Source organism: Empidonax traillii, unplaced genomic scaffold, assembly GCF_003031625.1.
Source record: "Empidonax traillii isolate 1590-97213 ecotype Southwest subspecies unplaced genomic scaffold, ASM303162v1 scaffold312:size2399984, whole genome shotgun sequence".
NCBI classification, from domain to species: Eukaryota; Metazoa; Chordata; class Aves; order Passeriformes; family Tyrannidae; genus Empidonax; species Empidonax traillii.
Window position 1 is genome coordinate 1,748,113 of NW_020955505.1, and position 25,149 is coordinate 1,773,261.

Below are 25,149 nucleotides of genomic sequence, written 5' to 3' on the forward strand. Positions count from 1 at the left end.
TGCATGACCAGTAGCAACATATTGCAGCAACAGAAATATCATAGAAATGTCATAGAGTAGTCTACAAGTCTCAGTGGTCTTCCAGTTCTCCCACAGATATCTTCAACATAACAGCTGTCTGTGCTCCCAACCCTTAAGTGTCTGCCCACACACCGGTGGCTGCTCCCCACCGTTCTTGGACACAGAGCAGGTGTCCTCTGAAAAGAGAAAAACGGTACTGATTTCACATCAGTTTCCCTCTCCTCAGAAGGCAGAGTCAGAAACACATTTCCATGCTGCTGGTTCCCCCTCCCTGCACGACTCTGTCCTGCACTCCACAGGCAAGAGCAGAACCACAAAAAGAAAGACACTGCAGGGGCAGCATTGAAGAGACACCTGAAAGCCACTGATCATAGGGTTTATACTGATGTGGTTGAGCAGAATCAGCAAGAAGAACCTCAAATAGTTCAAAGACGGAATAGACACTAATTATAAAAAATTGCTGTTTTTCAAGGGCCAGGACTAGTTCATAGGCTGTGACTCCTGCCTTAGCTCAGAGTTAATCTCTGTCTGTTTAAGTTGATAGTCTACCGGCAACAGAGATACTACGCTCCCCTTTATGTGGCACTTATTTTGAACTTATGTTTCATATCTGTACTTTTTTTTTTCCTTCAGTGGAAGGAGAAAAAAAACAAGCTCTTCCAAACAAACAACTCACAATTAGAGAAATGAGTGGTGTGAGTGGGAATTCCCCCTTTTCAAGTTAAAATCTGAATTAAAACTTCAGTGATGCCAATTTATTTTGCTTTTTTTCCCATCTGTATGTGTGTTTAACATACTACATTTTCAGTCCTTACTGCAGTCAGCTACAAATCATGTGGCTGACAGTTAAATGGCCACTCTGAAGATGTTGTCTGATGTTGCTGAGGCTTTAGTATGCCCCGGGATGTAGGTCACTGTTAGTGCACAGCCTTTCTCATATTCTTTGCTCCCATGATGCATTTATATGATGGTGGTTTAACGTGACACTCTTTCAAAATAGAAGTCTGGAGATGTAAAATCTGTTTCCTACATAAATTATTTTTAATCTGTAATTTCCATGACTCTTGACATCTGCCATCAAATGGCAATATATCCTGTTGTTTTACTCTCAAGAGAAAGGCAGACTGTTACTATCTCCGCTGCCAGCATTCATCTCACCATCTTTAAACAGCCTTATTCCTGGTTTCCAGAGGTGCAAAAGAGACTCCTAAGGAGCAGAACATTGTGGGTGTTTTAAATAAAAAAACATTGGAATGAAAAAAGCTCCTATGATTAATAAGGCTTACCCCTCATGTCACCTGTCACATCACACAATACTTATAAATTTAACAAGCTCCATCTAGAAGACAGGACAGTATTTTGCCTTTCTCTAATCCCACTGAGAAGGCTTTCCAAAACCTCATAAATCTAATGATTAGAACCTTATTCTAATTTCTAGGTTTAACCTGTCTCTATAGTAGTAAGCTGTAAAAAAGGCAAAAAAAAAATAAGAACTAGTGTATTGCACCACAGCCAAAGCCCATCTGTCTTGGAATTCTGTTTCCAACAGTGAGCAATATAGAGCATTTTGGGAAAGAATTTTAGAATCAAGCACTGGAAGAGAGAGGAAGAGCTGTAGTGGGGCAGAAACAGGCATGCTAACTTGAGACACTGAGACTGTATTTTCCAACTGTAACCAAAATAAAAATTAACTGAATAAGCATAATTTTTTTGGTCCTATTCCTTTCTGACCAGTCTGAACCTCTGAGAAGCATTTTAGGTAAGAAGAATACAGGTGCATTATTACGACCTTTTTTTAGCTGTTTCAAAACAGAGTAAATAGCTCAGGTTGAACCTTGACCTTTGACACCTGCACTTTTGCCATGCCTGGGTTAATTTAAAACCAGTCTGTATTACTGTCAGAAATATCTGGCTGGACTGGGTGATGGTGGAGATCACTAAACCATATACAGGGTTAGGATCTATAGGGATTTCAGGACTTTGTATAGGTAGAATTATACCTTTTTTTAAGATGTTTCACTTTGGCATGCCTAAAACTAGTCCTAAAAAGAATCACACATATTACACTAACACAGCAAGAATCTGGTTTGAAACTTGTAAGACCAACTTTGTCTTACACTAGTTCACTTGACAAGAAACATCTGATTACCCAAAAATTTACAAATTAAATGTTTAGTTTTCCAACACTAACTCTTTAGTGAATGGAAGACAATCTGGCTTTTGAATAATGGCTTCAAATGGCTACAGTGTTGGGGCTTTTGACAGGGTAAGATTGATTGTGAGTAGAGATGAACTGGATGTTTTGTAGTGTCTTTTTCTTTGTGCTTGCCCTGAAACATTTTACAACTTTAGGTTATTAAGCTGGAAACAGTGGAGAACGTTCTCCTCAGGGCAACAAGAACTCAAAAGGCCAGTTTCATGACCAACGGCAAGCATTGATAGCTACATTTAGTCTTCCCCTGTGTGATATTTCATACTGGTTAGGGCAAGCTATATGAATGTCTTCTGAAAAGTGGAAAGAACTGAATGGAAACTGAACTTCATCTCTTACACTCCTTAAAATAAATTATGGATGCAGAAAAGTAGAGGTAATTGGGCAACAGCAGGAGACATTATGGGGAGGCTGCTATTATTGAAATTAGCCTGGAGGTAACCGAGAATAAGAAGAGTGGCAAAAGGCTGTGGTGGCAAACTGTAGAGGTGGACTTGACTTCCAACTGCAGAATGATCCTAGATTTTGTCTTCCATTTTCCACATCCTCCCACTAGCCAATTAATCTTAGGCATTATCTTCTCTGTCTCACCCACTCCTTCCACTAAGTTGTTCTTTTGCCTGTAGTTTCCCCACAGAAATTGTAGCTGCTTGGAGTAACAGAAGATGCTAACAGTGAAAAGAACCACATTTTTAATTTCTGAAGTGGTGTTACAGATGTTCCATCTTCTGGTACAAGCAGAAGAATGTAGAATGAAAACCCATTTGTTTCCCTTGGGTTCAGTGTAACTGTATTATATGTTTTCCAACTTCTGCCACTTTAAGCACCTGCTAGTATTTTAATATTAATTTTGTATGGTTGGGGAAGACTCCCATCAGAATGGTGAGCTGTTCTGCTTATGTATGACAAACAGATAGTGTAATTCATTTAGGAAGTCTGCATTACCACTATGAGAATCACAGAATCATAGAACAGCCTGGATTGGAAGGGATCTTAAAGATCACATGGTTACAGAATCACAGTTTTAACATCCCTGACATGGAAAGGAACACCTTTCACTAGACCAGGTTGCTCGGAGCTTCATCCAGTCTGGCCTTGAACACTTCCAGGGATGGGGCATCCACAGCTTCTCTGGACAACCTGTTCCTCATCACCCTTACAGGGAAGAATTTCTTCCTAATATCTAAACCTACTCTCTTTCAATTTTAAACCATTCTCCCTTGTTCTATTTACATGTCCTTTACATGTTCTTGTAAACAGTCTCTCTTCATCTTTCTTGTATGTTCCTTCAGTTACTAGAAGACCTCAATAAGTTCACCTCAAAGCCATCTCTTTCTCTCTGGATGTAACCATCCAACCACTTTCTTATCCCTCTAACGGACTAGCAGAGGGTTGTTTCGTGAGGTTAGCAACACAGGATAGACTTGTTTGTTCAGGAAATACAAATCAGGGGTTAAAATTTCATCTTTTTTGATGGAACAGGTACATTTCTTTCACTTGATTGATAATTTCCCCTATATTGGACATTTCCAAGTTAGTTGATATTTTTCATGACTGCATAAAGAACACATGGAATCTCAGTTCCCTGAATATGGAAAAAATGAAGAAACAGAACAAAATACCTTGTTAATATTCATGCCTGCTCTAGCTAATTCTTAACTTGAATTCACCTCTCTCAAGTATTTTTCCCCTCTTGGCCATAAATCCATGATTTGTTTCTTTGCCTAGAATGTTGATTCTTCAGCATGATGTTGATACCCTCCCACCAAATTAGTTGTGCCAATTAGTGCAAGTACAACGCTAGGTTTGCTTTGTTATTCAGCATGAGAACAGGAGTGTTGCACAGCTCCACTTCTTGCTACGTACTGGTGTTCTGGGTTTGTATCCTTACTTTCAGTTTGAAGAGCAACCCCCTCTTCCTGATGTCTGTATGTGTTCTTCTCAATTCACTCATTCAAATTATCCCAGTCTTCAGTATCACCATCATCCTCCAGTACTGTTCCCACTTGTTCTGCACCAGAATAGACTGTAGTATAAAGCTCTAGCATAAGTTCACCCTCATCAGAGTCCGTCTCTTATTAACACTCCCACTTTGTTCAGGAATCCAAAGAACCTATAATCACAGTGGCTGGAATCATGCCTCATTTAAATTGGTTTTGATTGAAGTCTCAAAAAAAAATAATAGAACAAAGAATAAAAAGTTTAACAATGAGTAAGTGGAACAAAACTACTTAAGATCAATCCCCCTTTTTTCCTGCTGAACTTCAAAATTACCCTGTAAATGCCACCCTCAGTGAAAAATCATTATAGGAAAAAACCTCTAAACATTAGGAATTTTCCTAATTATGACATGTTTAGCTACATTCAGACTCTCTGCATGAAATCCACATAATGCAGCCATGCACAAAGCAATTGCTCTGTCTTCATCTGTTCCCTGTTGACTATGGTTCAGGTTAAATTATTACATTAAATGATTAAATGTAGCTCAAATTTGCTGCAGCTTTTAGAAAGCCTGAATCCTGAAGGTGTTTACCAAGAAATTTTGCTGTAGCAGATGTTTGTTACAGCAGATGAACCTAATATCCTTTTTTTCTGAATAGAAAGTATTGACTTAAACCATTTAAGAATTGTAAAATCAGATGTTAAAAAAGCAGGTGTATCCCCTTATCTGAAATCCAGTAGTTTTGGCCAGTTACTAACCAAAGGGACAAGGTCAGCTCCCAATTGGAAATGAATAGTGGGCATTCCACAAGTGACAATTCTTGTTTTGTTCCAATATTAAACAGTGTTTCAAAAGATGCCAGATCCTCATGAAACAATTAACTATTCCCTTGAGTGAAAATTCAACTCTTGCTCTCAGAAGGAGACTTTTATCCACCTCAGTTGCTTTGAAATCACCTGTTTGTTTCGCCCTGGTGAGCAGGGGCTGCAGAAGCCACCTGCCTGGGTACGCTGCAGTGCTGCCCAGGTGCCTACTGCACCCAGTGCCCAGTAGGCAGCCACAGAAAGAGCTGGGAAACTGTCCTTGCCCCTTCAGACAGTATTTTATACCATCTGATGATTATGAGGGCAAACACCACTTGGCCCTTCCTAATAGCCACCAAGAAAAAAATGTTTAAGTGAATTCATGAGTGCATGCCAGCTGAACAGTTCTTACATCATTAATAACCTGTCCTCCCCACTCTATATATCTTGCACATAATTTCATGCCTTTCTCTACAGCACTCGAGATATTTGTATGCAAAGCATGGCTTGTGCTCTTCTTCCCTACCAGCACAATGATGACAAACCCCCTCCAACAGCAGGAACTTGGTGTGTGCATGCAATTGCATCAGACAAGTCTTTCAACCCACCCCCTGGCAAGGTGGCAAAAGCAGGAGCCCCAGCGGACAGAGTAGTAGGAAAACCAGTAGGCAAAGTGGAGGAGAAAACCATTAGGAGCACAGCACCTCAACCTCCTACACTGCCTGACACCTCTCAGCAAATTTGGGCTGAGAGACTGTAATCCACAGAGAAATCAAGGGAAGCTGAGACTGGGGAGGGGGGAGGTTACATGTTTTTACACGTCTGTGAAGTCTCATATTGCTAATAGCGTGGTTTTCCTACATGCTAACTATGCAGATGGTGTAAAGGCTTGCAGGATAACACTTTGGTTGAAGATGGGCCTGAATTTGCAAACAGGAAGTTTTTTGGGGGTTGTGAGGAGAAAGAAAAGTTGTTATTAGCAAAATTTAGTCATGTTAAAGATATTTATCAGGTAATGTGGATAAAGCAGGTCATTAGCCCCTGCTGGATTATGGACTGCTTTGTTTGATTGGTGCAAAATTGTATGCATGAGGCACTTACTTAGGACATATATAGCTATGCTCTGCTCCCTGGGATAGTGTGCACTGGTTTTGATAACTAGCAGCTGGCATTTTAAAAGTCTGGTCATTCTTCACATGGAGGATGGAGAAAAATCTGTGTCTGAACATATGAGAAGAATCTCAAAAATGGGAAAAAAATAACCTCTTAAGGGCCAAAGACACTCTTTTCTTTCTTGTGTGCTGGCTTCAGTGAAAAAGTTAACCACCACACTAGTTCATGTGGATCCAGAATTTAATATGGGGCCTATTTGTATCATTTCCTCAGCATTGTCTCACTGAGATACATTGATAGAAAGAGTAATTGGTTTGTTCAAAATGAAAATAAACATTGTATTTTTAAATTTCAGCCATGATAGTAATTAAAAATTAACACCTGTTTTACTGGAGAAAAAATACCACTATCTACTACCAGATACACCTTTTGGACAAACTTCCTGGCTGAGACAGTCCTTGGCATAGTACTCCTTTTGCAAATCACCAAATATGACTGGTAGCAAAGTGATATGACTTTGGCTTGAGGTCAAAATTTTACATTAACTTCAATGAACAAAAGAGGTATTTTGAGCTTCTATTATTGTACTCACCGAGTTAACTGCATTTCATTCAGAAGTTCTGACTTCCATCAGCAGATCTCAAAGCACTTTAAAATGGTGTCATATATATTTGGGATATGAGGCGCAGATGCAGAGATATATTCAAACTCTTTCACCAGACCACTAGTCAAAGCAGGAATAGAAACCAGGGCCTCCAATCTTAAGACTTTTCTATGCTTTCCATTTGTAAGAATGTTGTAATTTGTATTTAATAACAGTGTTCAGGAAGAATTTCATACAAGGAAAATACTATGATTAATGTTCTGGTTTGTATCTACAGAAGGTACTGGATAATGAATATAGAAATGAGTCGTGTGGCTTGCTACTTCTTTTCCCCCTCCTAAGTAGCATTTTTTAAAAATATTATCCATTCCTTCATTTCACAGGCACAGGAGTTAACACTTTTATACTCAAAATCCCTTCCCTCCAAATTCTGTCTCTTTGTTAATACCAGTCCAGCCTGAACAGATACAGGTTCTTTTGGTAGGGTTGGGAAATTAATATAATCCTTATGTGCAGTACAGCAATTAAATCATCTCCTTCTCTTCCTATTGTGTCCAAGCCCTTAAAGCTCTGTTACAGAATATTGATTGACATTCCACTTGCTGTTAACATGTCAGTAGTAATGCTACACCCTGCAGCAGGACTCTCGTCACAGCTCTGTCTTTTTTTTTGTATTTTTTTTCCTATGTGTCTGTGTGTTGTTGTTGCTGTTGTTTATTGGGGTTTGTTGTTTTTTGGATTGTTTTGTTTGAAGCTGATGGAATTGTTTCTGCAAGTGGTATATGGAACACGCTGCATGTGCTTGATGTAGGAAAGTCCAGAAAGCTTGGACTCTGAGCAACAAAGCAAGAAAGGGGAATGAGCCTCTCAGTAGAGGCTGTGGGCACAACTAAAATCCTCACTGATAAAAAGACCTTAGTTAGATATTCTTTAGCAGTAGAAAAATCTCCCCAATGCATTGGAAGTCTCTGCCCTCTACTGGTATTCCTGAAGATCAGCCTGGCTCAGCCGTGGGAGTCGGTGATCATACCCCTGAGAGTCCTCGCAGACCGTGTTGAGATTGGCCGTATTTATAGAGCAAATCCTTCAGAACGTGGGGTTTCAGGAAGTGCAAGAATGACAGTGTCTGACAAGGGATCTAAATCTCAAGTAACATTTGCTATTGACTTCTGCAATGCTTTTCAGATGTCTGCCTACTTCTCACCTTGTTCAACACTGCGAGGGTTAGTCTGAAGCATCTCCACATGCTATTACAGTCCCCATCTGTTTTCTTCCAGTGAGCCAATACAAGGAAGGAGAAAGATAATAAATGTTAATTTTTTGTTGTAATGGTAGTTTTCATTCCACTACATTAAAAAAAAATTCATGCTTGTTTAGCATAACTAATTATTTCAACAAAAGATTTCAAAGTGCAATTTTGGGTTAATGTAGAACTGCAAATGCTGAATGACTCAGTTACCATCGTATGTAGAAACCTTTCAATCTCTTTTCTTTGGATGCAGGGCATGATTTTAAACCTTTATTTTGTGGCAATTGTTATTAAATAATTGGTAGAAAACTAATTTTCCCATGAAAATATAACTTTGAAAGACAAATTAACCCTGTTGGTAAAATATGCAAATGTCACTTCCCAAAGAACTCCAAAAAAATGTCAGACTCAGTCCTGCAATGGACCAAAGGTTCTGGAAACAACAGGAGCCTAAGTGGGTCAGGCTCCACAGAACAATAGCCACATTCCAGACTGCAGCTCAGGTTCTCACCCACTTAACACCTGGAATGTCAAAACAAGCTTCTTGTCTTTGGATTTTTAACCATACTACTGCTATCCTACTGTAAAAGTCTATTTTACAGTTATTTGTGTTTTATTAAAATATTTTTCTAAATCTGTAGGAAAAAATATCTGTACAGAATAAAAAAATATTCATGTTCTCATATTCTGACAAAGCCATGTTTTGTCTCTGCATTTTTGTATGTGATGCCATGTGCAAGAGACACCCCAGTATGGGGCGATTGCAATGTTGTGTATGGACATACCGTGCAATTGCATCATCTTTTCAAAGGCCGATTGGTTCAGATCTGGAAATATCCCTTTTCAAACAATATTACACCTGTGAAGCCCAGAACACTGAGCACAAACAGATTGAAGTGTAAGAGCAAGACTGATCTGGCACAATTTGTGTTTTAATTTTTCCCAGACCTCACCAACTTCATTCTTTCAAAAATAGTAGTATGCATCTTAGAGAGGAGATTGTATAGAAAAGTGCCTTATTAAACTAGTATAAAACTTGTACAGTGCTAAATAAAAAAAAAAAAAAGTGAGAAATGCAAGTGCTTAATATTTATATAAGGAATTAATAAATATTGCATTCCTTAAATTAAAGAAAGATACATTTCTAACTTCTGCAGTATTACATTGCTGTTAATTGTGCCATATAAATAATAAAATATGAACAATTCAGGAGGTTTCATCAACATTGGAGTGGAAATTCATCAGGTACTCTGCTTCTGTTAGAAGCAGTAAGTTATCCCTGCCTCACTAGGAGGTTGAACCAGATGATCTTCAGAGGCCTCTTCCAGCCCAAACTATGCTGTAATTCTGTGAAAATCTTCACAACAGGCCCACAGGCTCCAGTTGTGTCTCTGTGTGTGTTCAGCATGGATTAACTCCTTGCAGTTCCCACAGACTGCACCTCTCCTCCTCATTGCAGCAGCACCAGATTTCTGGGCCTGCTGAAGGTGCCAGGCAATGCTGATGTTTGCAGTGTGAGGGCGGCTTCTTCTCCTAGACAATAAACTGAAATAAAATTTGTAGAGATACAAGATGAAACTGGTCACATGAAGCCTCTTTTCCATTTAACTCCCCAGGTTAAATAATTAGCTGCAAGCTTGACATACGCTTGCCTCATTATCATACACTCGCATTCATTCTCACTCTCAAGCATCAATAATGTCATTTTTGTACCTTTCTGCTCATACCTGCAATCCATACCTGTAATCCAGTCAAGTCTTCCATTCACAATTATGTTTTAACATTATTCACTGTTTCAGCTAGCTTGGCAAAGGGAAGGCTTCAAATCATGTTAGCTTGTAGTATGTAGCTATCCCCTTTTCCAGGATTATCAAGCAAAACCTTAGTGTTTCATACCTCACCAGTGCCTTGCAGTTCCTGTCTGTACTCTCAGCCCATAGAAACTGCTGGTTCAATAACATGGCTGAGAGTGTTCCATTTAAAATCAAAAGCATATTTATGAATTGGCAGTCCTGGACTGGTTTGATAGGACACAAAAATTCCCCTCTCCACCTCTGCATCAAGCAAAACAAAATAAGTGAAGTGATAGTTATACCAAAACAGGCAATCATGCCATGTCAAAATTGACTTGGGTATGTGAGCTTCCCCAGTGAGAAGAGGCAAAAGGTTTCCTGACTCATGGCAGTAAATCCTTCCCCAACACAACCCTGAAGTTGGGAAACAAAAGAGTGCAAATAGAGAACATACACACAATTTTGCACATTCAACTGTTTTCAAGATGTTCCAAAAAATCCAACAGTACTGGTTCTCTGTATGTCTTGGCTCAGAACAGGCAATGTTTTCACTGTGCATCTGAACTGTATTTCTATGTAACATAGCTGAATTTAAGAAAACATTTATGCATGGTTAGTAGATCTTTTGCACCATTACCAGAGAAATATGTTATGCACCATGATCAGAATGAAATAAGAAAAAACTTAAGTCCTTTGCCATAACTGAACTTCACATTCAATTAAACTGATTAAAATGTTATCCAGATATTGGGATTGCAGTGACAGAGACAGCCTAGTATATAAAACAATATACATTTATTTAGCACAAAAAGTTTCATATTCAAATAGAAGTGCATGCATGCTTTTTTCTACTACTTTACGGCACTTTGCTTTTTAAAAAAGTGACTAGCAGAAAGATATAGTAATCATTTGACAGAGTGACTGTTTTATCCTACAACTGTAGGCCTGAGAGCAGCTTATGAATTGTAAGGCAAACTAGGAACTCCTTCTCAAGTGAGTAATCTCTATACAGTTCCATAAACTCAAGTGGAACATTCACAAGAAAAATGTTATACGACTAGGACACGATTATATGACTCCATTTCCTGTGGTTACAGCCAACATAATATGCAGTGGTGGCATTATACTCTCAGACAGAAAAAGACAGAAAAATTCACAGCAAGTTACCAGACACACCTAGTGACAGAGAAAAAAAAAATCCAACCATGTATGTGATCACATGACATAATTAAGTACAATTCCCATTTCACAGAGAACAGGTAAATTGACATTTAATGCTCAGAATCACAACATCTACAGACTTTAAAGCCTGCAACTTTCATTTAGAGACAAGTACTTGATATTATTTGGTAAACAAATGCTGATAGCTCACAACTGACAGCACTGAAATATTATGTGAATTCTGGTTCCATTAATGGCATAACTACAATCACTGGATACAGAAGACCATCCAAATTATACTGATAGACAGATTTTCCACAGCTTCTCCTTCGCTGAAGTTCCATCACCTTCAGTGACCGATGTCAAAGATGTGCTGCTGAAACTAGTTCCGTCTTCCCACCTGTAGTTATCACCTGGATTAGACTCCCAGAGTTTGGTCGATTCTTTCCTGTTATCCACTCATAAAAGGTTCTGTTTTAAAATAAATGGATAAAATAGGCTGAGGAGAGTAAAAAAAACCCTCCTACTATCGAGTACACTGACAGGAAGCATAAAATAAAATAAAAGCCTACCTACTTTTCCTTCTTTTCCTATTGCTCTCTAGTGATTTCTATGCATGCTGTAAACCAGTGATGCGATCACTGGATTCAGACCCTCAAAGCTGAGCAGAGGTGCAGGGAAATCCCTAGGGCTTTACAGCACACACATGAGATTTTCAGAACATCTCAGAGGAAAAGGCTAGGAGCTTAAAATGTCAGAGTGGCGAGGTTTTTTCAAAGTTACAAAAAAAAAAATGAAAAGGGGAAGAGGGGTTGCTTTAGTTGACTTTATAACATATATATCAGAAGCACAGTTTTGTGGCTAGGATAAAGTTGCTAAACCCATTACTCTGTCAACAGGTCATTTTAACACTTCAATATTTAACTGTGAAAGCAGTCTCAGCAGAAGCCCAAAAAGCCTTAGGACATCCAAAATAGTGCTGAGTAAGATGGATTCATTTTAGGTAGGACACTCCTTATCAAAATGCAATACAGAAAGTGCAGTATATTCTACAGGTCCATCAACCCTTGCAATAATGCAGACATAGCAACTGCCATGTTGGAACGTCCCACTGTGACAACAGCTTCCAGGGCACAAAACTCAAATGCCATGTTGGAAAGGATTTCCTTCATCTACCCAGGATGGAGATGTTGCCAACACTTTAATAACATTGCATGTTTCCTGATGCACAGACAGCGAGATTTTCAGTTTTGAAATCTGGAGTTGAAGTTTAGGGAATTAGAAACAAAACAATCAACCTAACTCTCCTACAAAGTTAAAATACTTAAAAATAAAACTAAAAAAAATTAATTTGCAGACCTACAACATCTGGCTAATCAGCCTCTGGAGCATAATAAATAAAAGACTGTTTTCTGAACATTTTCAGGCCAACTAAATTCAGTTAATGGGGCCCTTGTAAAGAGCCACATCAGACAGCTGCATAGGCTGCAACTAAACAGCTGCAACCAAAACCATTTCTGACTCTGGCATCCACCTTAAAAAAATTCACATAAAGAAGGAAATCAAATGTCAGAACTAAACTACTCTCTGAACAATTAGCAACAGGTAAATCCAATTTCAGCATCAGTTTTAAAAAGATTTTAAAAATGTGCAAGAGTAAATCCCTTTGTAAGAAAATGAACGTAAAAAAAAAAACTTTGTTTTTCCTCAAAGAAGCAAGACAGGAGTACCCTTATTTTCTTCCTTTGGACTGTTTACCCTCAGTGGAATGGGAGCTGCTCTCCATCACAAGGCAGAAGGCAATACTAATGCTGCACCTTCTCTAACAATGAATGAGAACAGTAAAGCAGATAATCACAGTCTGCCATTAGAAAAGCTACAGCTGAAGTTTCAGCATTTTGTAGTATCATTCAAGACAAGCCTTTGTGGATGATGAAAAAAAATATCTTTATTGAATTTTTCTAAACAGGAGCGGGAATTTTGCCAGTTGAGAGAACTGAACTACAACACTGTAAAACAGGTAGTAAAGAGTGTGTGAAAGAAAAGGAATCCCACCCAAGTTTACATGCCTATTTGCAGTTTATCTTTAAGCCAGGTGTCTCCTGCACCTGCTGTCTGCAGTTTAATTTGTCTACAGGCTTTATGAGATTCTCTGGCTTCCAACTCCTTCAGGCTATCTCTCTAGCTGAAATAACTCATGTAGAGAAGCTGAAGTTGATGGAGTTGGGCTAATTTTCTCCAGTTAAGAAGCCTGTGCAATAAAACCCAATGTGATTTAGAAACATACACAATGAGGAGACAATGGAGGAAAAAAACCCACTCAGATCCAAGGCAGCTATTTAAAAATAACATGCACTAAGATGCAGCCTCATGAGGTTCAGTGAGGAACTGCTCATGGATACTCACTCTGCAATGAATTCTAAGGGTGTCCAGGAGCTGAAATCTGCATCAGGCATTGATTTCCTGTTTGCTGGTGTATCTAAGGTAACCCTGTAATTAAAAAAGATAAGCAAACCTTTTCTTTATTCAATCATGCTTCTGATGAGCGCCACCTGCTTCAAATCATTGCCATAACATATGCTTGACTTTTACACCATGTGGTATGGATTTCCCCTGCATCCTCCCATTGTGTTACCAGCATAGAGTCATTGGTTTCAACGTTCATCCAAGGCTCCAACCTATAATCTCTCACCTTTCTGGCTCACAGAGGAGTTGCCCATTAGGGCAATCACTCAGCCCACAGCTCCCTTCCCTCTCATGCAGACAGGGAATGGCAGTAATGTGCTTGTTCACATGCACTGCACAGCACATGTGCACTACATCCATGTTTTCAAACAGCCTCATGCCAGCAGCAAATGCAGTGATTAAGTGCAAAAACATAGGAAGTTTTGAATTTGATGATACATATCTACACTACACACAATGATATTAAGGGGTGAGCTTTTCACAAGTCCCTCACCCAGATGCTGTATCCAAGGTATATTTACCCTTGAAAAATTAACTCAAGGACAGAATTTTGCATAACTACATAAGAACAGCATGCACACAAATACAGTGATCTTGGAGTCTGTCTGCCAGTGGAAGGTGCTGTCAATTATCCAAACACATTTAGTGCTGTTCCTCTCTGACCTAAAAGACGTGTGCATTAAGAGTGTGTGTGTGAGGAAAACAAAAGCAGGGAGAATTCAACAGCAGAATGGATAAAATTAGACACAGTGAAGACCTACTAAGCCATCCACTTCTTACTAGCTTTCCTCATCAAAAAGAAAATTGTGACAGGCAAATAAAGCTAAACTTTTTCTTTTCACAGATCCTCAGTGACCTAATTTTACTAATCAAACATAGATATGCGGCATCTTATGAAGAAGCATCTTTAACCAAGTGAAAATGTGTCAAGTAATCCTTTGCTTTACTGCTATCACACAGCTAAGTCTAAAACTGTGCTGAATAGCTCATCTCATTTTTAGAGTTCTGTTTATACTGAAAAAAAGAGAAATCACATATTAATGCATGGCTACAGTCAAAGTGGTTAAAAATTAATCAAACTTTAATCCCAACATCCACTACAGTTTTTCAAAGGAAAGGAAAAGAAGGTAATCATGTTTAGGGTTTCTTGCATATTGTTTTGTTCACACTTTCAAGCATACCTCTTTTCTCTGTGAAACTGTAAGGAGGTCTGAGAAGCTGTTTGTGTACTGTGAACAGACACTACAAGCATATCTGTGTGGCTCCAGGTTACAGCAGTAATTAAATAAAACAACACAGGCAGAGACAACTAAGTAACTACTTACGGTAAAATGGCAACAGCAGCAGAACCAGATGGCAAGCCACTATTGGCCCCAGCTAAACTCTGACAAAGCTGATGCACTGCTCCTTTGGCCATGCCATAGGCAATCATCCCTACCAATTAAAAACAGGCAAATTGGAGCACAATCAAAACAGCTCTCAATATCACCAGTAACATGATAGAAACTCAAGACTGTTTAGTGAATATTAAGGCCACTTACCACAGCCAGAACAGAATCAGACTTTCAAAACATATTAAAACATATATATGTTAAAAGTAAAAAAATAGAAAAAACCCCAAGCTTTCATTAGACATCCAGGAACCGTCACACAACTCTGTTTACTCAGCACTATAGAAATAAGCAGCTTACTGACTTAAGCACATTTAGTTATGTACCAAAACACACTCTGAAAGATGTGACCTACAGGGCTAAGCTTACAAATGTAACAGTAAGTGCGAAGATGCTCATTGACTTCATTAATTTTTATCATATGACTAAAGTATTTGCAGTTTTGGACCCAAATATATACAGTTCACTTCTCTCCCAAATGGTAATTCACTCAGTCAGAATCCCAGGTCTGGTAGGGCCTCCCAGGAAAGGCACAAAAAAAAAAAAATTTAAAAAAAAAGCCAACCAAAACAACCTTCATAGTAAAAATTGACTAAATAAGCTGCAGGGAAAGCAAACTTCTTCCTAAACACTGTTGCTTTCTGGGCAAACAGTATTTAGCAGTGCAAGAGTAACAGCAATAAGAGCATAAGGCATGCAGGTCAGGTATTTTTTATCTTTCTTTCTACCAATCTATATAGTCATACATTCCCTTTCCAGTGTTCCTGTAGAAGCATTTTGCATTGTAGAAGTATTTCTCTCCTATTCAGTTAGACATATTGTATAGCACCCATTTCTGCTAGAAGGAATCATGGGCAGCACTAGCTAACTTATTTTATTGTTATGATAAAAATATTTGCCTCTGTATCATATTCTCGTCTTGTCTAAACCAAGCACTCTAAGTCTTCTTAAATCTTTTTATGCTTAATACATTTCTCAGCCATTACTATCACACTGCTGCTGTAACTATTCATATAATTTTCAGTGTTCTTCAATTTGCATTGTGTGAGGCAACATTTTCTCATAAGAAAAGAAAGATCACACTAACAGCAAACAAGAAAAACATTGTTTCTTCCAGAACGGCTGGTAGTAACAAGCCTACAAAGGCATATTTGCAGAAGTTGAGTAACAACTCTTTCCCAATTCTTCCCGATGTTAATAAGTTGCATGTGTTTGCCCAAAGCACTGCTGTGATTTTTAGAAAAATCCAGACTAGCTGAAAGCAGCTAGTTCAAAACAGGAAAGCAAATCACTTTGATTCCTGTGTTGTGGTCCCTACCTCCCAAAACCACCCAAACAAAAACCATGAAAGTTTTCCAGAATTAACATTTTTTTCATTTTTATGTAGTCAGTCAAGCAGGACACTGTAAATTATTCGTCTGCTTATTTTCACAAAATAAGCCTTCTATCTTTGGACTATAACAGATGAAACTGTTAACACAAAAGACAGACCATTAACTAGAAAATATAGCATATTTTTCCTGAAAAGTTTATTCATAAATTCAGTTTTCACAGTTTAATATTCATACATTGTATATGTTTTAAAATCTTAGTATCTGTGTCTCATAAAAATATTGTTGAAGTGACACTAATAAAAGATTGAGAAATGGGAGTATTTGTCTCAAACTTTCCTCTTGCTGCCTGTGGGCTTGTGTGTCAGTGCCTTTTTTTTTTTTTTTTTTTTTTTTTTTTTTTTTTTTTTTTTTCTTTTTTTTTTTATTTTAAATTGCTCCCAGATTTCTTCCTCCATGCAGACCAACATGGATAAGGAGCAAGATTAAAAATCCAGTAAAGTTCATATTAAACAGCTAGCAGAGGGCAAAGCCAACAGTCAACAAGCTTATCTATGTCTGAAGCAACGGTAGACTGGAATCAGAACGCGAACAGGACAAGCACAGCTCTCAGAATCAGTTGAGTCATCACCAACAGAAACATTCATCAATTAAGGACTCTGTCTTTCAGAACACAAGTAGGAAAATTAACTTTATCGAAGCACTTACAGCTTGCTGTGTCTTCTGGTCTTCATTTCCAAACCTTTTTTTCTATATCACATATTAGCCAAGTACATTTCACCAGTGCACATCAAATATTATTTAAATACTGATTCTATGTGTTTGCACTCCGGCTTCGAGAAATTCAGTAATGCTACCTATAAAATTACACTTTCCTTACATATTGCAGCAGCAATTTTCCATTTGTACTAGAAGTCAAGCAATTGGAGAGAGAAACCACTGCTTCACAAACAAGAATGCTCAGATGAACAAACACGTCTAACTGCTGGTGTCCCTGCAGCCTAGGTGCAGGGATACCATGCATTGCATTTTACCTGGGGTTCCAGATAAAGCAGCTTGAGCTCCTGTCAGCGTCAAGAGGCCACCTTCCTTCAGATGTTTTGTTGCTAGGTGGCTGGAAATAGTCGATGTCCAAACACTCTGCTTCCACATCAGGTCACAGTTTTTGTACAAAGCTGATTAGAAAGAGAATTAGTGAAATTAGCTAAAAGGTGAAAGACCTCTGACTCCAATTTCCTTTGTGTCCCACAGAGCGCAAAAGCACTATGAGAACATGATTTCTACCATTTTCTACTTTCACATCATAAAATATCCATTTATGTCTTTTGTATCTTCTTTCTCTTTGAGTCTGTAACATCTGAACCAGAAGGGAGAAGAACACACCAGATTTACTCCAGACAGAAAACAAGGCTATTTTAATTCCTGTATCTCTACAGTAGCAGGTAAAGTATAAAATTTCACTCTGAACATTACATGTTTAAAAGCCCTTTTTTATCTGAAGGGCTTTGTCTGTAGCATGATTTGGGGTCACTAGGCAGTGCCTTCCAACACTATATTGCACAGCAACAGCTCAGAGAACTGCAGGAGGTAATTGAGGTTCTATTCATGAAGAAATGAATTGGGAAACATCGATATTTCCACCCATCACTGTCTTTCGCAACTTGCCTGATACAGGTAACCTTGGCAAAGTCAGCTTAACAGTGCTGAAACTCCTCTATTTGAATAAAAATTGGTGTGTCATCAAACACCACTGAGGAAACTAAGCGCTGTGCAAATTTAACAGGCAGAAAAAATTCAGAGAGGCACTAAGAAGCACTGTGACTAAGCTGTTTTGTACTTCAGTGCTCTTGTCCTCTGCCGGCCTCAGGAAGAATGATAATCTCAAATACCTTTCTCACCATGATTTTTAAGGATTCCTTTCAGATATCATTCACATTTTCACCAGCATGCATATACCAAAAGCTTACATTTGGCTTTGGCGCTGCCTCCAGCCCATCCTCCTGCTACACATAAGATCGCATCCACCTTTTCTTCACCAAGAAGTTTTCCAATCTCTGCTGTCACCTTCAATACATAGAAAAAAACGTATTGAAAACACTGAATCAATAACGTAAAGGAGTAAATATCATAAATGCCTTAAAGTTACTTTTTCCCACCTCTATGATTAAGTAAAACAACACACAGCAATTTAAACAGCTATAGAAAATTAATATTTATGAGCCATGAACTCAAAACAAAATAATTATGTTGAAAGATAACTGTAGATGACTGTCAGGCCAATGAAAGTCAGATCATATACAGTGTGTGATGCCACTGGAAATAAATGATCTGAGCAGGATTGAAACATCTGACCCTTATCTATACTGTCAACAAAAATTATCACTGACTTACTTTTGACCAGTTCTCTTCTGGGTATGGTGCTGTTTAACATGGGAAATGAAACTCCAGGTCTGATCAGGACTACTGGTATCACTTTTGAAGACAGTACCAGAAATGAACAACTAAAGATTAGCCTTCTTATTGCTTCTATGTAGACCACAATCATCAGTTTGAGTGTGGCCCCTAAATTTCAGTTTGTATATTTTTAGATATCCTATATCTTTTTCTCTTTCAAATATAAGACATTACAACTGGTAATGAATTTGTTGGCTATGAACTTTCTCTGCTAAAGTTAAGAGCAAACAATTCATCTCTCAACAAAAGAACAAAAGTCCACTTGTTTTCAAAAAAGCGCATAGAAAATTGCGTTGCAAACATTCTACGTTACTCTTTAAAAGGCTCAAGAGTTGTATAGCTATAAAGAAAACATATTATCTAGAGATTCAGTTTATCGGTAGGAGAAATAACTTCAGAAGTTAAAATTCAAAAAACAAATCCTATATGTTGAGAAAAAAGCAGAACAGTTTTTGGGCTGGCTTAGATTCTCCCATATTTACCTTTGTAGAAACCAGTGCATGCCCTAGGAATCCCTCAGTGCTTTGAGTACACATCTACCTATACACAGTGCGTTTTTAAGACAAGATATTCGAAAGAAGCACTGTATTTTAAGATGTTCTTATCCATCTTCATTACAGTCACCAGATTCAGTCTGAGACTTTTAAAGTCACCAAGGCAAAACCAAAGCAAACTGCCTTACTTGCTTATCCAATACCCCGGATCTTTCTGCACATACATGCAGTTAAAAAGAATTACAAAACAACCAAACAAACAAAACAACCAGACTAAAAAGAAACGACAAGCATGAAGCCGGACCCATTCCCGCAGTCGCGGGAGAAGGGATGCACACACGGGGAGAGGCTGAATGCATTGCTCGGGAGAAGGGATGTACACACCCGTGGACAGGCTGAGTGCATCGCTCGGTAGAAGGGATGCACGCATTCGGGGGGAGGCTGAGTGCATCGCTCGGGAGAAGGGATGCACGCATTCGGGGGGAGGCTGAGTGCATCGCTCCACCTCCTCGCCCGCCGTTGCCCGCCCCGCGCCCGCCGCCGACTCACCTGCTCGGCCTGCTCGGGGAAGGAGTCGGTGGCCCTCACCACCACACTGGCGCTGGCGTCTGCGTTCTCGGCCAGGTCGATGCTGACGACCCACTGCGGCGGGAGAGGAACGCGCGTTATCGGTCCCGCAGCGCCCGGCCCGGCGGGGCAGGGGCGCTCCCCCACGGCGGGGCTCCCCCGCTTCGCCACCCCCCGGCGCGGAGCTTACCCAGTTCTTGGCCTTGAAGTAGCGCACGCAATGGGAGCCCAGCGCCCCTCTGCCCCCGTACACCAGCACCTTGCCCGCCGCCATGCCCGCTGTCACTCCGGGCTCCGCCGCCGCTCCACGGCCCGGCTCGGCCCCGCCTGCGGATGCGGCCGCCCCGAGGGGCGGGAGAGGGGCGGGAGAGGGGAGGCAGCGCCGGCCGGGGGTGGTGCGAGGGGAGGGTCCGGCTCTGCCCTCTCGGACCGTGCCGAGCCGGGAGCAAAAATCCCGGTACCTCGTCCAAGCCACGGCGACGGACTCTGTTACCTGCCCCCAGGGCTACTGCGGGGGTTAATTAATTAATTAGTGGTTATGAAGGTCCCCGCAGGGCTCGAGTAGCGGTAACCGTAGAAGTGCTGGCAATTACGGCCGGTTTCCTTTAGCACTCCTGGATCGCACCTGTAGCTTGAGTTACGCCCCCGCAGCCCCCGAGCAGCCGGGCTACGGCACGGCTGGCCGGGCCTCCCCGGCTGCGGGGTCTGTGCTCGCCCCGCTGTCGCTCAGAGCACTCCAGACACATCACTTCTGTCCCTCAGCTAACAGGCTTTTTAGCGATGGAAGGCATCGCTCCGAGCGCACGGACGGCCGCGGGAGCTCTGACAGCTGTGACATTTAGAGGCTGGGCGGGAGCAATCCCCGGGAGAAGGTAGCTCTCAGCACGGCTGAGGTGCCAGCCGAATCCTCCAGCCAAATTATGTGGTTTTAATACTTCGCCCCCCGCACACAGCTGTTTAACTGCTTTTTTTAATAATCTAAAAAATTGGATTCTCCTAGTTTTCTTCACATGAGATTACAGTAAAGAATTTGATGTCATTTGAACAGGACAATTAAGCCTCTGATGAAACATTAGCCAGGCCACAGAGATAGGATTACTTGCTGCAGAAAGAAGCATCGCTGCACTACAGTGTAATGAAGCTGTTATTCGCAGCCATTTCAGGATGCTGTCATGGCAAAATGTATTTTAGACCTTGATTTTTAACAGTACAGATTAATTGCTGGAGCTTCAAAATACAAAGAGAAGTATTTTGAAATGCCTGCTATTCAGCTGTGGATTTTGGAGCATGAGAAAAAATGGAAAATATGCCTGACTGTTGCAGAGAGGCCTTGGAGATGATCCCTTGAAAGCACTAGGATGCCTGGCTGCTTTAAAAAGACGTTATTCGCCTTGGCTTCTGTGATAAGTTTTGTGTCCTTTATCTTAATTGTTGTTGCAATGGGGACCCCAAAGTGGATGACGGGAAAGATCCTTTGCAAAACAGGAGCTGATTTGGTCAATGCCACAGATCCAGAGCTGATCAAGTTCATTGGAGAAATTTACTATGGACTCTTTCGAGGCGGTAAAATACGCCAGTGTGGGTTGGGCGGGAGGCGTTCCAAATTCACAAGTAAGTACAATTTTGGTTGAATCTTTTGTCTAATGTCTAGTTCAAATATAGCACTGTATTCTTTTTGCTTACAGACCTTGTAGAACTCAAATTGTTATTATTCAATAATTTGTGGCTGACTTGTGGTCACTATGGTTTGGTGTCTGTGTGTGAATATAAAATCCCTGTCATTTCAGCTTTTTGCTTCCACTTCTGTAATCCTGGAATCAAGACGGGGAAAAAAACCTCTAAGGCTAGATGGAGAGTTTCCTTTTAGCTTTATGAAGGGAGTGACAGGCATCTGGAGAGGACCCTGTAAATCACACTTTCCCCTTGACTGACTCTCCATGCCAAGTGCTTCTCTGCCACCTCTCTGTCCTTGCCCTCTCTGTTGAACTCCTCTGAGGTTTTTTCCCCTTAAGAAGCAGAGATTTATTTAGCTGGCTACATTTCTGTATTTCTCTAGCTGTTCTAATGCAAATGTCTGCCATAGCAGATACTGCTAATTTTATTAACATGTTGAAGAAATTTTTACCTTCTTTTCTGCTAACTTTGGAGGGAAAAAAATTGCTGAACTCTTAAAAAATGTAGAAACTCTCATAAACTTATTCCTTTTAACATTAAAGATTTTCTTGAGGTCTCAAAAGCACTCAGCTGTACTCTGGATGATTTCCAAATTTCACTCAGTCTGTGCTGGAGAGAAAATGATAATTTGAATTGAAGATTTTTAGTTCAGTGTGCAGATTGACTGCAGCTTAAATGAATATGAGTTGAAGCTGCTGCAGTCTCACCCTCTCCCTAGCCCACAGCAGTGCTATCCTGCCCTATCCTTTGCAATGTCTCTGGTAGTTGTGGTGATGTAGTTCAGAAGTTAAGGTGGCCAAAACAATTAGCCTACAAAAAAATACTTGTTTTCCCATAGGACTGCGGCTGCCTACACAACTGCACAAGCAACTCTACAAAAACTTTAGGGAGGCAGGACTGTGAGACTTCAGAGGGAATGGAGAAAAGAACCAGAGCAACCTCAACGTAGATCAGCATGACCAGTTATTAAGATGGATGAATTTGGACTAGTTGCTTTTACAATAACCAAGTTCTTGCTTAAGCCCTGACTGCAGCTGCAACTTCATGACGTGGACATAGCAGTCGTGGTCATCCAGTCTCAGTTCTCTCACCCTATCCTGTCAGAGAGAATGAGGAAAAAAGTAGCCAATCTCTTTTAAATCTCTGTACAACCTTCTGGACTCTTTAAAAAACTTTCTGATTTTTTTACTGTGTAACCTGAGAGGAAGGCCTAAGGTTCCACCATCACTCTGGGCTACATTGATTCATATTTGGAGAACATAATCCTATACTCCTTAATAAAGCTGTCACTGAAGCTAGTAAGAAATCTCGCCATTAGAACTCTAAAATTGGGTCATTAAGTGCAGTGGGCAAGAATATGCATTTAGGTCAACAAGTAGGCTGGAGATTTTCCCTTTTAAATATTCTAATAACTATCAGGTTTGATATTTTCACAGTACTGGTTTCAAACAACAGTACACAAAGCTGTTAAATGCTTTTGCACAAAGGTGAGCAGAACCCAATCTGGGTGTTCTGAGTTTGACTTGACTTTTTTGGTTTTGAATGTCCCCCTTAATCTCCAAGTGTTCTGAATTTACTGAGGAGCAAGAAGTGTGAGACTTTTCTTGGGGAATGTGATAACATAAATGGACTTCACACAGAGCAAAACAAGGCTAGCACCTCAAACACTGCAGTACTGCAGTAGCTCTGACACTTCGGAATTTGCAATAATTTGCTGTTATTAGTACAATGGCTTTCCGTGTGTTAACTAGAGTAGGCTTATGGCTGGGACACTCTCTTTTAGCTGGGACAGTGACAGCATGACTCAGTTGCCATGGTAGTTATCCAGTGCTATTTTGTACTCCTCAAGGTGTATCATCTGGTCTCCAGCTGCTGCTTCTGGAAGTGTCCCATACATAATGCAGCATGTATGTTAGACCTCTGCGGTTGTTATGATAGTCCTAAGGCATCTAAGTTGGCATAACATGCTTGTGTTTTGACAGCTGAATCAAGCCCTGAGAATGAGCTGGGGAAGCCAGGCATTTTGCCTGTGCATAGCAAACACTGCTGGAATGTGTTAGGAGCCTCCATGGCAATGTCCTTCCTGAGAATTCTTATTTCTGCATACTAAGCCAGATTCACTGGTCCAGTCTTTGGGATTTGGCTGAGAGCCTCAGAAAAGAGACCAAATGATCCTTACAACTACTCAAAAGTCTCTGCTGATTTGTAGGAAGGCTTAATTCTATGTGCCTTATTGTTACACTGCCAGTTATTTTCCAGTCAGATAGCAAGATAGTTTTTGGCTTCCCATTTCTCATATGTACTTCTGATTCTCATTTACTTCCCTCCTTTCTTCTTCTTGCTGGAGTCTCTTCTGTAGCTCCTATGTATACCAGTCCCAACTACAACCCCAGAATGAGCTACAGAAGAGGTAGAACTGCTGAATTTTTGTATGGAATTTGTACAGTATGAATTTTTCTACATAATCTACTACAATTCTGTCATGTCATGACCAAATTGTATGCCTGATGCTCACTGTTACATCTACCAGCTATTGCTGCCTACTTTTTATGTGGTTGGTCTAGACTATTTTGGGTGGGTTTTTTCAGTTATGCAGCACAGGAAGCAATCTGTTCATTTGTTTATAATATAATGTACCTTCCTTTTAGTAGCTTTTTAGTAATTAAGCAGTAAGTTCTTCAAAACATGTATAAGCATACAGTGCTATGCCACCTGAAGGTCTCTTCTTGATCACCTTGTATATTAGGGTTCCTCTCGATCGGCCTCTCTCCTTCCTGTCAGTCAGCATGTCACCTACAATTCCCTACTCACATTTCTTCTGATTCTCTTACTAAAGGACTGCAGGATGAACTGAATACTCAGGTGCACATTTCCCTGCTGCTGGCCAATCTGGCCCCCCAGTTAAGTAATTGAGTCTATGAAGACAAAACCAAGAAAGATATCACTCTTTAGAGACAGGCAGGTGAGTGACAGGCTGCTGAGGAAGAGCTCGTGCCTATAGCAGAACATGTGAGCACTTCACTGAAAGTCCATCTGACTGCAATACTTTACAAGCTTCTATAGATGTAGCTAATACTCTGCCAGACACCCAGAAAAGCATAAAAGGAGTCATAAATACTAGATGAGAAATCAACAAGGGAATCTTAAAGTGAAAACCTCTGGGATCAGAAGTGTGAAATCAGGACAGGTCTCACTTGAGCCAGTAGTGAAGAAAGGAAGAGAGAGAAAGAATGTGAGAAAATAAATACAGAAAGAAGTCATACTATTTTAGGCAGCAAGGGCCTGGACAAGGAAACCACGACATTTTTACTGAAAAATAAAACATCATACACTAAGATGTGTGTAACTAGCTGAATTAAACACTTCTGAAAAAATATCAAGTCGAATAATTTGAGTTTGAAGCACCAGCGCAGTGTGATGTTTACCATGATCAAGAAAAGCTACATACTTAATATGTGATTTTTTTTTTTTTTGGACAGTTTTCCCACACATGGTGAAAAAGCTGAATACAGGCCTGCATGTGATGATCATAATGTTCCTCTGTGTGGCCATTTGCTTTTCTCTGGTCAGTTTTGGATTCTGCATTCTTAATGCAATAAAAGTTCCTTACCGGGCTATTAAAGGTCCAGCAGGAGTATGCCTTTGGAACTTCCTTGCAGGTAAAGTCATTTACCAGTACTCTTTACTAGTCACAATCATACAAAATGGTAAAAGTTCTTTCTCTTGCCTTATTTAATATCTCTTTGACTCAAATACTTGTAAAAAAATGAAGTTAACAGTGAGTTTTCATCCATCTAAACAGAACTGCCAGGTGGCATCTTGGCTTACTGTGTCTAGTAAACACTTGACAGGAGCTATGAATGCCAGCCTTTAG

The 25,149-nt window shown here is 40.0% G+C and overlaps 2 protein-coding genes across 2 annotated transcripts in view; one reads left to right on the top strand and one right to left on the bottom strand.

Moving 5' to 3' along the window:
* Nucleotides 1–10,513: 10,513 nt before the first annotated feature.
* Nucleotides 10,514–19,927, bottom strand: QDPR (quinoid dihydropteridine reductase). The gene is made up of 7 exons (XM_027891248.1): nucleotides 19,792–19,927; nucleotides 19,584–19,676; nucleotides 18,054–18,150; nucleotides 17,121–17,261; nucleotides 14,690–14,798; nucleotides 13,305–13,388; nucleotides 10,514–11,369 (listed from the first exon to the last, which is right to left on the bottom strand). Exons 1-7 carry the CDS (start codon nucleotides 19,873–19,875, stop codon nucleotides 11,261–11,263), a joined length of 717 nt encoding a protein of 238 aa, XP_027747049.1. The 5' UTR covers nucleotides 19,876–19,927; the 3' UTR covers nucleotides 10,514–11,260.
* A 667-nt stretch (nucleotides 19,928–20,594) lies between these two features.
* The window catches only part of CLRN2 (clarin 2), a 6,471-nt gene continuing 1,916 nt past the window's right edge, over nucleotides 20,595–25,149 (top strand). Inside the window, exons 1-2 of the mRNA XM_027891249.1 lie at nucleotides 20,595–21,212; nucleotides 24,755–24,934. Coding sequence (XP_027747050.1) covers nucleotides 20,960–21,212; nucleotides 24,755–24,934 — 433 coding nt within the window. The 5' untranslated portion in view covers nucleotides 20,595–20,959. The remainder of the gene's footprint in view (nucleotides 21,213–24,754; nucleotides 24,935–25,149) is intronic.

Excerpts from the sequence above, each read along its gene's own strand:
- QDPR (XM_027891248.1), bottom strand. The coding sequence starts at position 19,875 with ATGGCGGCGGGCAAGGTGCTGGTGTACGGGGGCAGAGGGGCGCTGGGC. Across the intron at positions 17,262-18,053 it reads AGGCAGCGCCAAAGCCAAAT|CTTTGTACAAAAACTGTGAC; the intron begins GTAAGCTTTTGG and ends CTTTCTAATCAG. Across the intron at positions 11,370-13,304 it reads CCCTTAGAATTCATTGCAGA|AACCTTTTATGAGTGGATAA; the intron begins GTGAGTATCCAT and ends ATTTTAAAACAG.